General features: G+C 50.7%; 1 protein-coding gene across 1 annotated transcript in view; it reads left to right on the top strand.

Annotated features, from left to right (window-relative positions):
* SLC20A2 (solute carrier family 20 (phosphate transporter), member 2) overlaps positions 1-14,491 on the top strand; it is a 30,902-nt gene extending 16,411 nt beyond the window's left edge. Inside the window, exons 8-10 of the mRNA XM_010156711.1 lie at positions 7,120-7,305; positions 7,968-8,052; positions 14,327-14,491. Coding sequence (XP_010155013.1) covers positions 7,120-7,305; positions 7,968-8,052; positions 14,327-14,491 — 436 coding nt within the window. The remainder of the gene's footprint in view (positions 1-7,119; positions 7,306-7,967; positions 8,053-14,326) is intronic.
* Positions 14,492-14,550: the final 59 nt, after the last annotated feature.

The raw sequence follows: 14,550 nt of genomic DNA, 5'->3' as shown, positions 1-14,550 counted from the left end.
AGCAGGAATTGTGATGATCCGGAGCTCAGCGTTGCAGCCACAGCAGCCTACCTGTATAAATCCAGGTAGCAGCAGAGTCCTTGGAATGTTTATGTTGCTTTTCAAAGTCCGAAAGCATGCCTGAATTAGGTAATTCCCAAAAGCGAGGGCAGCTGGGCAGGCTGTTTTGGAAATGACTAGAGGATTGCTAACCCCGTAGCTGTCTCCTCTGCTCAGCACAACAGTGGCTGTTGCTGCCCTGCTGCTGGGTTGGGAATGAGAAAGCTGTGAGCAAATGGTGCGTCGGCCCCGCGGCCCATCCGAGCAAAGGGGAAGATGCTTTGTTGACTCAAGCTACTTCTGGAGCTTGTTATTCCTTCAGTTCTTGCAGTCGAAGTGGGATGACCCAGGGAACGATGCTGTAGGTCAACATGAGGTTTGCTGATTAAAATCTGCTGTTTATGCTGTGAAAAAAGCCTGAGCCTTATGCTCCTACACACCTGTCTGCGAGTGTGTTTAGTCCTTTCTCATACAGATTGCTTCTCCTGTAAATGGGTTTCCTCTTCTGTCCCTTCCTACCCCACCTCTCCACCTCAGGCCATTGTTCCTGCTCTCACAGGATGACAGAAGGAGCCTCGTGCCCTGGATTGTGTGAGCAGGCTTCAACCCTGTGCCTGTGCATTCCAGCCGTGGAGGAAGGTGGTTCATGATCGTGACGGCAGCAGGAGCTGTGATGTTCCAGCTGAGCAGGGTGACCGCAAACCGTGCCGCCTGCCCGTGTCTCTGCACACCGAGGTGCAGGCAGATCAAGGTTTAGCTGGTCCGGGATGTAGGGAGGAGCAACCAGCTTGCAGATGTTTCATGGTTGTGCGGGGGATCTCAGTTTCGCTGAGTTTCTGCTGCTTAGATTGCTTGGATGTGCCTGCTCTAATTAAATTTCATGTGGAGGACTTCCCCTGTGTATTCATCCTTAGATATTATTGGAAAAAGGGGTAATTTCTGTCAGAGTCTGCAGGTGAAGGCAGAATTTAAAACTACTTCTGAGCTATAGTAAAAATATTTGGTATTTTTTATAGATTTCTACACATTCACTCGGATTTTTAGGGAAATGGAACTGCTACCAGATAGGGATTTCATCGTTCTGCAAAGCAATGCAAATGAAAATAGGAAAATACCTGCTTGCCCAAAAGACCGGGAGAGGAAACTTCACCTTTCACCTCCCTACAAACTTTGCTGGAGTTTTAAGTCAGAGCACACAAACAGCAGTGGGACTCACCTTTTCCCCTCTTCCTAAATGGGATTAAAGGAGGGAACAGCCAGAACAGTGCCAGTATCTCACTGCACACAGAGCTTAGTGGATGCAGGCTCCAGGCTAAATAAGGAGTCTAAAGGAGCTATAATAAGGCTGGATTACAAAATGAGTATTTATTTCCTCCCTGAGAGCTGCAGTCAAGATCACTTGAAATATTTAGGAAGCTCATCTGTCCATTACGATTACTGAGAGCAGCCTGAAATCTGATTTCTTCCCTTTTTAATAGCAGTCCTGAAAGTGCAGCCCGTGCCCCGGGTAGATTTGAATCTTCACTTAATTGTGCAGGTTTGTGGCGTCTTTGCTGTGCCATGCAGGCAAGCCAGAGAAGAGCAGCAAGAAGCAGGGGGTCCCATGGGTGTGAAAACCCCCCTCCCCAACCTGCTGTGAGCAGCGACTGGGCTTGCCGGGGAAAGCTGGTGCTGGTGGGTGAAGGGGGAGGATGGACCCAACCCTCCGGGGTGCAGGGAGTTGGGGTTTCAGGGCCAGCGCTGACAGGACGCGGCGATGAGCTGCAGGAAGGACTACGTGGCCTTCCTGACTCATTAATGCACCCAGAGCTGCCACTTCACAGGGTGCAGCTGTGACACGCTTTTATTGTGCTATTTCAAAACTCCGATTGTTGGAGCTAGGATAAAAGTCTCGATGATGTGAGATCTCTGGAGATTAGGACGTAGGTTTTTCCTGTTGGTACATACAGGCATATCTTCCTTGCACCCTTACCCGACGTCTCCAGGCGTAACTGCGGCGTATTCAGAAATGTCATCCCATTTATTTTCCCAGCGGAAAGTTCATTTGTGTAATCCTGGTTTGGGAAATGCTCAAACGACCAGGGATTTTGTAATTATATTTGTAATATTGGAAGCCTAGTGCAGGTCTCTCCGACAGCTATTTTTGCACGTCATTCAATTGACGATAATGCATGTGTCAAGCTTCTTAGGCTCAACTGGAAAAAAATGGCCAAAACACAACCTGCTTTTGCATGCAGCAGAGAGTCAAAACGTGGCCATCGAGGGGTCTGTAAATCGGGGATTGTGACACAAACCTTATTCAGAGTGTAGGATTCCAGTACCATTTGATTTTCTTTTGAGCAACTCACTGCTCTCCCCAAATAAGACATAGCAATGTTGCTAGTTCATAAAGTATATGACAGGTTAGATGGGGTTTGGTGATAGAACATTCAGCTGATGGCATCCTTCCATTGCTGAAAAAAACCCCTTAATTTTTACTAAAAAAGAAAAAATAGGTTGTAGTCCTTGTTCTTCCAGAGAAGGGGCTGGACTTGTGACCCAAAGGTACCTAAAAATCTCTGTCTCTGTGTGTGTGTGTGCATGGAAAACTCTAATTTCTAAGTGAGTCTCATGATAGCTGAGTGTGAGGGTTTTTTGTCAGTAATACTATCTGTCTCACAGGGGAGAGGAGAAGCCAGCTCTATTTATAGTTCAGATTCACTGTCAAATGCTATCTTTCACAACAGCGTTATAAATGGTGCGAGACAGTTTCTCAACTGGCACAAGGGAGCAGAAAAGGAGAAGTCATGCCAATGCACGTTAGCCGAGAGAGCCAGCGAAATCGTCATGGGGGTCAGACCCTTCAGAAACACTCAGCAGCACTTCGCTCAACCGCGGTGACACGCGTCCGCGAGTACGAGCGTTTCTGTAGGTGGTTTTCATCCTGCGTCGCGCCGCCGGAGAAGGCAAACGGCTCCTACGCACCGCCCCTGCTGCCAAGCCCTGCACCCTGCGAGTAACCAGGGCTGGCAGACATGGCCAGAGGTTCTCTGAGCGTGGAGAATACAGGTCACGACAGAGCTAGGAGTTAGGCTTCTTAAAGAATCACAGAATGGTTTGGGTTGGAAGGGACCTTAAAGATCATCCAGTCCCACCCCCCTGCCATGGGCAGGGACACCTTCCACTAGACCAGGTTGCTCCAAGCCTCATCCAGCCTGGCCTTGGACACTTCCAGGGCTGGGGCATCCACAGCTTCTCTGGGCAACCTGTCCCAGTGCCTCACCACCCTCTCCAGGAAGAACTTCTTCCTGATACCCAATCTCAACCTCCCCACTTTCAATTTAAACCCGTTCCCCCTTGTCCTGTCACTACAGGCCCTTGTAAAAAGTCCCCCCCAGCTTCCTTGTAGCCCCTTCAGGCACTGGAAGGTGCAATAAGGGCTCCCCGGAGCCTTCTCTTCTCCAGGCTGAACCCCCCAACTCCCCCAGCCTGTCCCCATGGCAGAGGGGCTCCAGCCCTCGGAGCATCTCCGTGGCCTCCTCTGGACTCGCTCCAACTGGTCTATATCCTGATGTTGGGTGCTCCACAGCTGGATGCAGCACTCCAGGTGGGGTCTCCCCAGAGCAGAGTACAGAGCAGAATCCCCTCCCTTGCCCTGCTGCCCACACTTCTCCTGATACATGCCATCACGTGTTACAGATTCATCCTCTAATTAACTCGTGGTGGCCATCCTCATGTGCTCAGTGAAAAACGTGCAATAGGTGTACAAAACTAAAGCAATACCACGACAGGAGTAGCTATTCTTCACTTTTAAACCCAAGGGCTGAATAATACGGTAACGTCCTCAAAAGCACTTCAGCCACATAGGAACCTAATGGCAGTTTGATGTGCAGACAGATGTGGATGGGGGGAGGGCAGAGCCCCTGCGTGACCACCTCAGGCTTTTTTCTTCTCCCTCTCGACTACCACGAATAAGACTTGGAGCTGCAGCGCAACGAAGAGGTAGTTCGGGCGAGTGAAAGAGCTGTGTGGGAGAGTAGGAGAAAATCGCTTCCTGAGAATAGACTTGTGAAATGAATCTTAGCCAAACGCATGGTCTGCTTTCCTGCTAGTCATGTCTGGAGTCAGAGGAGATAGAAAGGGTGGGAAATAGTGTGAAAGCCACATCCCAGTCTTGTCAGCGTCCTCGTGGTTCATCTGCTTAGTCACTCAGCTGGAGGAGACATCTCTAACAACGCCCTTTATTCTTTTGGATGTGTTGTTTCTTTCTTACTCTCCTGTTGGGATGGGTTGTCTCCTTCCAAGGAACTCTTCCTAGTCCCAAGGACGGCTGATTGCGCGCGCTCGTGGTAGCGTCTCGAACTGCTGTATGCGGTACCAGTCTGGTCTTTGCCGCCTGTCAGTCAGACAGGCTCATTGTGCTCTTTTGGCGGTCTTGTGATTAATGGCTCCTTCTAGAGCTGTTCCCCGTGGCAGAGGAGCTGTTGATACCGCAAGCCCCTGGGACTGGGCCTATGGAACAAATCCGGAAGCTGAAAGAGCCCTCTGAAGAGCCGGGCTGCAGTGGAGCAGAGCCACCGCCCGCACACTATGGCCGGGTTGCTGGCTGTTGGTGTTCGGGCTGGAGGTGCCGTTGTCCCTCAGAGTTGAACGTCTGAGTCCCGTCGAACGTGATCTACAGGGAGAGGAGGAACGTCTCTCTGGTACAGATAACCCGAGGTGCAGGTACCCACAAATGAAAACGCAGTTAATTACCTTTTTGCCTTTCCGAGCGTATGGATCCCTCTGCTTCCTTTTCCTACGGGGCATCGTCTCCTCTGTGGGCATCAGTGTCTTCTGATCCGTTGGGCAGCATCAGCCACTCGGATCCTCCCAGGCTGAGTGTAAGGCAGCAGAGTTTTGCCTTGCCTTCCATTGCCACAAATAAGAAAATAATGTTTTCTTTGAGGATTAAGCTTAGTTGATTCACAGAGGTGTAGCATTTGCAAATAATTAAAACTGGATTTTGTCACAAAAGAGCATAGTTTGCTGCTGTAGTTTTTGAAGCCTTTTCTATCTTCCCATTTACATTAGGACTGACAAATACCCATCCATTAGCTCTTCGAACAGTCGGGAATCAGTGACTGGGCTTGCTCCAGATAAACCTGTTAGTTTCAACAGGGAGGTTGTGCCATGTCATACAGGAGGGATGGTCAGTTTTCCCTTTATTCACCTGATCAGTGTTTTAGTTGCCTTTATCCATCCTTCTGCACCCATCAGTTGAAGGTACAGTGAATTACCTTTCTTTTTCTATGCACAGTAAGGCATTTAAATGTGCAAGTAATTTAATCCACACCTGAAAACACCAGCCAAGAGGTTGCAGGTCAACTTTTAAAATATCAGAAATGCTTTGATCAAGAATCCGTTCTTCGAAGGTAAAATAATTCTTGCATTTAGGCACCAAGGACTTTTCACATACCGCCCTTTTGCTCGTGCAAGAGCTCAACAAATCGAACGCGTACCCAGGCACAGTATCGCACCATAATCTGAAAGTATTTTTACTGCTGGAAATCACTCTTTATTTGAAGTGTGTTCGATTCTTCGTTGTACTACCCAGTGTCTTCAAACCCATTGGGTTTTATTATCCATGTTGGCTCACTAATTTATTTTGTGCATCATTCTCAAAATCCATAAGAATTATTCACTCCTTTTTATATCAAATAGTATTTTTAAGTATTTTCCTTGGCCTCGTGGCTTGAACGTTGTTGTGTGTGTTTACAAGGGAAAACTCCTTCCTAGTTGCTGGGCCCCAGGACTACTTCTCCGGGTTCAGAGCTCGATTTCTCAAGGACCAGAAGAAAGAAGGAGGGTCTTGTGCTGCTCAGATGCTTTGCAGCGCCGCGGACCCTCGTGTCTTGGCAATTAGCGCTCAACCCCTAGCACCTCGTATCTGGTAAAGATGGGATCTAAGTAAATTATTAACCGTTGGTTACGGTTTGCACAACATTTGACGTTCAAACTGCCCCTTACTCCATCTGTGTGCTTTGGAGTGAGACCAGGAACTAAATTTAGCCGGTCCTGGCCGCAGAGCGAGCATAGCTGTCAGCCCTGCCTGCGGCGCCTGCTGCGACCCGCTCTCCTTATCGGTTTACAAAGAGGGGAGCTTCCTCTCGATTTCCAGACTTTCTGAATGACATTGGGCAGGTTTGCTCGGCTCTTCTCATGATTATTTAGATGTAAGTGCAGCACTGCCTCGCTTCCTACGGGTTTTTGGTTGTGGATAAATGCTGCTTAGCAGGGCAAGCAGCTACCCAGTTTAGCAAAAGACCTGCCAAAAAAAGAAAATTGAGCCTCTAAATTAAATGGATACCGTCTTTCAATATTTTCTTCTAACTCTCACATCTAGAAACTGGATGCTTTTTTAGAATAAACAGAGTCAGAAGTCTCATCTCAGGCCCTGGAGGCTCCAGCCACCAGTACTGGGTGGTGACCTGCAGCAGGAGTGAGGACTTAGTGCTGCCGACTTTCAGTGTTTTTCTAGAGAGCAGCAGCAAGGTAGCAAAAAGGTCTTACGCCAGCTCTGCAGCACCAGGGAGTCCTCTCTGACCCAGTCCAACCAGCTCTGCAGGGTTTGAAGAGGACTGAATCGCTGCATTCTGATCCTGTCTCCAAACAGGTGGTCAGACTGGACTGTAGTGTTGTCTTCTCGTCTGGGATGGTAATTCTGTGCATGAGTTACAAAAAAGGAGCTAATTTAATATTTGAATTTTAAAGATGCAGAACTCCTGAATTGGTAAATCTTGAGATAATTTCAATGCAGTGCTGAAAATACTGGCTTTGTCCCAGAACAGGCATAAAGAGGCGTTATTGGCTCTGACATTTCAGGAAACAATGTGTAAAAGTGAAATTCCTTTCAGCATTTCGTTGTAGTTATCGGTGGTGAAGTGACAACTGGCAAAACAATGCGATGAGCGTTCCCTGCTGCAGCCTTTCCAGGCGAGGAAAGGGCCTGTAGGGTCACGCCAGAGCAGCGCTGCACGCACAGTGAAGAAAAAGTCACGCAGAAAATGAGGCGACTATCCGCGTTTTTATAACTTGGGTGTTGTTTTTCTCTTTCTCCAGCAACGCAATCGGTCCCCTCGTCGCGCTCTGGCTTATCTACGAGCAAGGCGGTGTCATGCAAGAAGCGTCGACTCCCGTCTGGCTGCTGTTTTACGGAGGTGTTGGGATCTGTGTGGGCCTCTGGGTCTGGGGTAGGAGAGTTATCCAGACCATGGGTAAAGACCTCACGCCAATCACACCGTCAAGGTAGGTGCTCAGTTGTCACTAGGGCTGCGTGACCTTTGCGCGTGACCCTGGTATTTTGTTTGTAATGCGGTTTGCTGGATGTGCTCTGCTTCTAATGATACCTGGCTTCGACTTTTCCGTCCTTCTGAAAAATGAAAGGGGGAAAAAAAAAAAAGAGGAAAAGGAGAGAAAGGAAAAAAAGATAACCCTGAAAACCAGTACGGAAGGCGTTTGAGGCGTAGAGGTCTACGTGAACGGTGTCTTCTGCTGATGACCTAATTAACGTGGCAGAAGGCGCACTAGAGATGGCAAGTGGCTTTCCCAGTGCGCTTCAGACTATTCAACCCATACGTATTTATTACAGTAATTTTCATCCTTAATGCATATTCGACCTCTGCTGATGCTGATAACCGAATGACTAATTAGGCGTGACTCGCCGCGACGTAGAGTAGTGCAAACCCCTGACGCGACGAGCCGTGCAGCCGGGTTACTGCAGACGACTAGCCTGTGCCGTTCCCATTTATTCAGCCCTTCCTTGTTCTCTTAACTTATTCCTATGTCAAAAATCAGTCGGAGATAAAACAGTCGAAAGAAGAAACGGGTAAGACTTGGGCACGCTGCATGGTATCAGTCCGAGCTGATGCAAAGAGTGATTGTGAAGTGTTTTCTTATGCTTCCCGCAGTGGATTCACTATTGAGTTGGCTTCGGCGTTCACAGTTGTGGTAGCTTCCAATGTTGGACTTCCTGTCAGTACTACACACTGCAAGGTATGCCTTTGCCCAGCGACTGCAGTCAAGGCAGCCTGGACTATTCGTCTTAAAACTGTGCCGCTCAAGCCAGCGGATAATGGCACGGCGAGGGGAAAGCAGCCGATCCCGGAGGACGATTAGGCGGCGGCGCGCAAGTCGTGCCGGCGACATTGGAAAACAATCAGGCTTTCAAAAAAAAAAACCAAAAACAAACCCACAAACCCAAACCAAAATAGCGTTGGAGTTGTCCCAGTGAAGTCGGGCACGGTGCGAACTCCGTAGCCGTGGGTAAAGAGAACCGGCGCGTACGAAAACGTCAGCTCGATTGGAGAGCAGACGATTGGAAGGAAGCACCTGGTTTCCTCCGACGGTGCCATTTGAACCTGGTCGGGCAGGGTTTCTCCCTTGTTCAGAGGCTGCGGTACCATTCGTCACTCCTACTTCACTGTCTTGATAAGTGCATGGCATGGGGTTTCCTGCATATAACTCTTTTACTACAGGTTTTCCATCTGTCTTTTTGTTGTTGTTGTTTTTTATTTCTTCACAGTGGATTTTGCATTGAAGTAATGTGTGCGCTAACGGTACTTGTAGCCTCAAATGTGGGTATTCCCATAAGCTCCACCCATTGCAAGGTATTGGAGTTTGCAGTGATCCCATCAGTAAAATCACATCGCTAGGACCAACCGTAACAAAACACGAGAGAGAGCCATTGTTGCAGTTTGCCTTCACTATGCGATGCGCCGCGGCGGCCGAGCGATGGCCGCGTGACGACGACGGCCGCTTTGGAAGCCGGTAGGGCTGAGCAAAGCCGGCCTTGTGAGTCGCTGCACAAAAGTCTGGAACGTCTTTCGCCCTGATGTGATCGTACTGAACTAATATAGACCTAAACCAACGTAGACCCGTAGTTCGTGTGTCTTAGAGCCCCCTGTATGGAAAACACTCCTACGTCATCAAGCTAATATTTTAATGTCTCTCTCCTTTTAAACCAACGTGTCCTCACTTTTGTGCATTACGATATGGAATCCGGCCCTTGGAATTAGTTCTTTGAACAAGGTTGTTGCCTTTTGTTTAAAAAAACAGACCGGTTTGGAGCATAGCTACAAGCTGGGTAATGAGCAGAGTTTAATTGTATGGTATAATGAGCTGTGTGAGAAGAACTTACATTGCTTGTGGGCAACAGGGAGCGTGCGGACATTTACGTACGGGGAATTCGGAATTTTATTCCCCAGGAAATCCTTGAGTCAGATATCCCATCTTTCTTCCCCCTTGCCTCCCAAGTTCTTGGACACGCAGAGCTGCCTGTATCCCTCACCCTCTGGCAGGGTGTGGGGAAGCCCCTCTGAAATCAGAGACCCCAGAGCGGCAAAGCCCCTCTGCTCTGGGACATACCACCAAGCTCTACGAGAGCGGGATCCTGTAGGATTCACTGCTGCCCCCCGGGGACCCTGGAGCCTTTCCAGCTGGGGCTGGGGCAGGCAGGTTTTCAGGGCTCACTGCTCCACAGCACGGCAGGCGGGCTGGCGAGAAGCTGGCCATCCTTGCCTGTGACATTGACCTGGTTTCCAGTGAAAGAGTCAATGAAATCCACACATCCTGCAAAAACGCCCCGAGTTGGTTCAATCAGCCTTTTTCTAGCGAAAACCATTTCTTCAGGAAGCCTTCCTCTATTGCAAAATCATTTCTTTCTTCTGCTGTGGAGCTCTTTGAGAAGCAGCCAAGACTGAGCTGCTCTGAAAGGCTGTTTGGATTTCCTGGCGTTGGCTGAACTCTGGTTCCTCTGAGTCAAGCAGGGAGGGGAAAAACAATAACAACGTGATCCACTCCTAAAAATGCTAGCCTGAAACTTTAACACTGGTGGTGTGTCAAATGCGTGATGAAGAATTTGCCAGGGGGAATAATACAGCTTTGATTATCCCAGTTGCGTGCCCGAAGCGCATGAGCCAACCGTCGTGCAAGAGAAAATACTGCTTTGGGGCAGATAAATAGACTGAATTTAAAAAGAAAATGGCTTGGAAACCATAAGCTAATAAGAGGGCGGTGTTAGGAGGTGTTGGTTGACTCGAGGCCGTTAAAGGCTTGCTCTTTTCTAAGGGCAGAGCAAAACAGTTCTTATAAAATAACTTCCATAAAGGCAGTCAGCGTGGTCAGTCTCCCCGTCGTTTGCCGTGTCTTGTTAGATGGGTCATTCCTAATGGGAAGATCCACTTCGCAATAGGATTAGGCTGTTCCAGGATGTCAGGTTATTACCAATGACCCTGTGTTTCAGCAAAATGGGATCCTGAGCTGAGAGATCCTAAGGGATCAACAGGACAGAACGCAAGCTCTTGGAACAGATGTATTCCTTGTTTTCCTCGAGGGCCCAGTGAAGGAATAAAATATCCTTGGGAATAAAGAATAAGGAATAAAATACTCCATGGGAAAAGGCCTCTCTGAAGGTGGTGCCAGCCACCGAGGCAAAAATACCTTCCTAAAAATCAGCAGAAAAATTATTCCACCCTAGAAACCCAAAAGAAAAGGAGTTCAGGGTGAGCCTCGTCCTGAGCCTCCAGCATCAGGGAGCGGGAATTGTTCTGTTCCCCGGCATTTGCTCCGCAGCAAATCAGCATTTGCTGAAGAGGGAGCCTTGCTGAGGGGGTGTCGGCTGCCTGAAGGTGCAGCGGCTGGCTAAACCGACGGCGAGGGGGGAGCAGCGTTCCGAAAACGCGTTGGCTGGAGGAGACCTTTCCGAGGGGAGACAGCAGGCTATTGAACAGTGGAGAGCAGGGTTGCAGGGAAGCTCTGGGGAGCAGTTTTCGGGTCTTGGAGCAGATGTGGTGGCAAACTGGAGGTCGGTAAAAGGAAGAAAAGCATTAGCTTCTGGGGAAAATTCGTCAAGCCCTCTCTGATCAGGAGTTGCATTCAGTCCTAAATCAGAGGCTTCGGTCTGCGTGAACCAGCCACTGCCCGAAAGACCTGTCCTAAACCTGCAGCCCACGCTCGGTGCGTGCCGGGAGGCTGAACTGCACCTTTGTCCTTGCCACGAGTCAGGGGGGAGAGGAAATTCCCTCTGAAAGCCTCCAAGTCAAGAGGGCCAGAGGGAAAGACCTCAACTTTGAGCCTCCAAAGGGATTTGTGAGTCTGAACCGGGAGCTGCCTTGCTCTGCCTGCAGCCGCTCAGCCTCCCGCGGGATGTAGCACTGAAAAGCTGGTGTGAGCACATACCTGGCCTTCCTGCTGCCCAGGTGGGCAAATGAGCATACTGGGTCCTACACACGGTGCCCGTTGTTTATTCTAAGATCTGAGATGTGGAAATAAACAGCCATTTCTCAGCTGTAACAAGACCTTATGGCACCTTCCAGTGCCTGAAGGGGCTACAAGGAAGCTGGGGGGGACTTTTTACAAGGGCCTGTAGTGACAGGACAAGGGGTAACGGGTTTAAATTGAAAGTGGGGAGGTTTAGATTGGACATCAGGAAGAAGTTCTTCCCGCAGGGGGTGGGGAGGCACTGGGACAGGTTGCCCAGAGAAGCTGTGGATGCCCTATCCCTGGAAGTGTCCAAGGCCAGGCTGGATGAGGCTTGGAGCAACCTGGTCTAGTGGAAGGTGTCCCTGCCCATGGCAGGAGGTGGGACTGGGTGGGCTTTTAGGACCCTTCCAACCCAAACCGCTCTGGGATCCTATGAAAATCAGAGTGCAGGAGGTAAATGCTTTCTCTGTGGAAAAGCGACTTTGCTGCGGTCATGCTGTCAGCGACGGGTTCGCTATTACGATTTTGGGGTTTTGAAAAATCCTCTGCGTGTTGCCACGATGGAATTGTCGTGTTCTGCGTGTTACAGCGGTGCCCCGTTGCACAGGAGCAAGAGAGCCAAAAGCATTTCTGCTTTAAGCAGAGCATACTGAAGGCAAACTGCACTGGTGTCCAACCAATCGCAAAGTAGATCTCATCCGGAATTCCGCAGGCGGTGTAGTGTCCCTACACCCAAGTTTTAGCCACTCTCCTAACCTCTAGTCCATCAAAATCACTATTAATAAACTAAACCTTAATAACGTTTAAACGAGATTACCAATGCCATCATCGCTGATACCTTTTGGGTTGGAACGAGATGATCTTGAAGGTCGCTTCCAAGCCAAACCACGCTGTGGTTCCCCGAGATGTCAGGAAGGCCTCGCTCAGGTCGTCGTGCGCAGCCCGCGGGCTGGCTCCGTGAGCAACGCTTCTCCTCGCAGGCGAGGCAGACGGATGCCAAGGACGTGCTGAGCTGCTGAGACCCCAGGCACCGTTTCCTCGGGTTAACACCTTGGTGTAGGCAGGAGCCTGGGGTTCCTCCGCGCTGGGCACCTCCTAAATTCATACCCTTACACCTCCCTAACAGGGAATAGCACAGTGACCCCCCCAGGGGTGCTCCTGTTACTATCTAACAGACTTCCTTAGGGGACCAAGCTTCACACCGAGGCCTTTCCAGTCCTGGAACATCAAATTTAGTTTTCCCTTGTTCCTTACAGGCGCTTTTTGAGAGGCTTAATTCCCTCCAGTTACAGGGTCTTCCACAAATAACTCCCCAAAAAGACACCTTAAGCAGTAGTTGGCCGTTAAATAGGTGCTAACAAGAGATGCGGATTCCATATCCCCAGCCTATCTCTCCCTGCTTCCCCCTCCTCCCAGCATTTATCATTTCCCTGGCTCCACACACAGGGAACAGCCCGTCTTCTGATCCATAGGCAGAGACTGATACTCCCATTAAGAAAACACGCCGGGAAGAGGAGGCAGGGATGGCATTTCAGGGAAGCACGAGCCCAGCTGCGTCTCGGCGTTTCCTTTCCTTGAAAACAGGATATTCCTTCCACGTTTCTTGCTGCTTTACCATGTGCTTGGCACTGATTGACACGTGTCTGTTAACGGCACGTAGGGCCACTGCCAGGGCAGAAGGAAGTTCAACTTTCCTGGAGATTTGGCATCATTTTTCACTGGGAATGTTTCTCTCGGTCCAGTTCTTTCCTAAAAAAATAACCTACTGGGCTTCTACCTGAGCTTATGACCTGAAAAGACACTTGAGGGAAGAAAAGATTGTAGCTTTGCCCGTGCCGCAGTGTCTTCTCTTCAAACCCAGCAACCCCAGCTGCCCTGGTAGTGGTGCCTTTGAAGGATATTCTGGGGGTCTGCCCGTTCCCCCCGGAGGCCTGGGGTCGCTCCTGATGTCCGTGCAGTTTGCATGCCCCGCAGCATCCGGCTGACGTCTCCGATTCCCTCCCTGGGTGCTCTGCTTGGCTGGCTGGTCCAGAAGGGTTGGTTTTCCTCGGAGGGCTCGGTCCGAGGAGTTTGGTGGAGGGAGCTGTGCGGGGTCTGACCTTGCGCTGTCCCCCGCTAAGTGAGCATCGCTGTGCCGGGGTGGGCTCAGCTGCTTGCTTTGCCCCTGCTCTCCTGGTTACAGCCCGCGGTGTTGGCACACTCTGGTGCTGTTTGGAGTCAGCGCCGTATGCCAGGCTGTAAGCGGCAGAGGATCAGCAGCTGCTGGGTCGGTCAGAGGAAGGAATTCTTCCCGGAGAGGGGGGGGAGGCACTGGGACAGGTTGCCCAGAGAAGCTGTGGATGCCCCATCCCTGGGAGTGTCCAAGGCCAGGCTGGATGAGGCTTGGAGCAACCTGGTCTAGTGGAAGGTGTCCCTGCCCATGGCAGGGGGTGGGACTGGGTGGGCTTTAAGGTCCCTTCCAACCCAAACCACTCTGATTCCATGACCCCAGTGTCAGTTCTCCTCTCTAACAATTATTAAATCCCCATTAAAAAGAAATAAAACTCCAGTACCGCTCTGGCATCCTATGACATCCCAAAGCAGCAGGAGAACAGGCAGGTGGGATGGGAACCACACTAGCTATCCCAACCTGCCCCATGCCACACTCTCCAGCAGAGCCTTAAAAACAGCTTTCCCGGTGTTTTCATGGTTTAGTCTGGCCCGACTCAGTGGATTCCTGCCCCCTCCCCTCCAGACAGAGCCAGGCGCTGGGCAGGGGGCGGGCTGCCTCGGTGGGGCTCGGGGGTGGTCCCGGGGCTTGAGAAAAACCCACAAGCCTATTTATTCTCCTTTGGCTGACCCCAAAATCCATGAAAAAACCAGGAGATCATAAAGCTTAAAGCACCCTGGAAGTGTCACCCTCCTGCCACCCCACCAGAACAGAGCCGTCACCGTTGCCAGGGGCTCCTTTGTCGCGGAGCGTGGCTTGGTATCAGCTGACTGGCATTGGTGTGCCCCTGGGCACGTTACGGGCACTCGGCCCTACCCCTCACGTCTTGTCTCCCTCTCTCTTCCCCGCGCTCCCAAGGTGGGCTCCGTGGTGGCCGTCGGCTGGATCCGCTCCAAGAAAGCCGTCGACTGGCGCCTTTTCCGCAACATCTTCCTGGCGTGGTTCGTGACTGTGCCGGTGGCCGGCTTGTTCAGCGCCGGCGTGATGGCGCTGCTGACCTACGGGGTCCTGCCGTACGTCTGAGGAGCCGCCGCCGCGGGGGAAAGCGGGGGGGACCGGCCGAGCTGGTGCCCGGGGGGGGG

Source organism: Eurypyga helias, unplaced genomic scaffold, assembly GCF_000690775.1.
Source record: "Eurypyga helias isolate BGI_N326 unplaced genomic scaffold, ASM69077v1 scaffold24328, whole genome shotgun sequence".
NCBI classification, from domain to species: domain Eukaryota; kingdom Metazoa; phylum Chordata; class Aves; order Eurypygiformes; family Eurypygidae; genus Eurypyga; species Eurypyga helias.
This window is presented reverse-complemented; position numbering and strand designations above follow the sequence as displayed.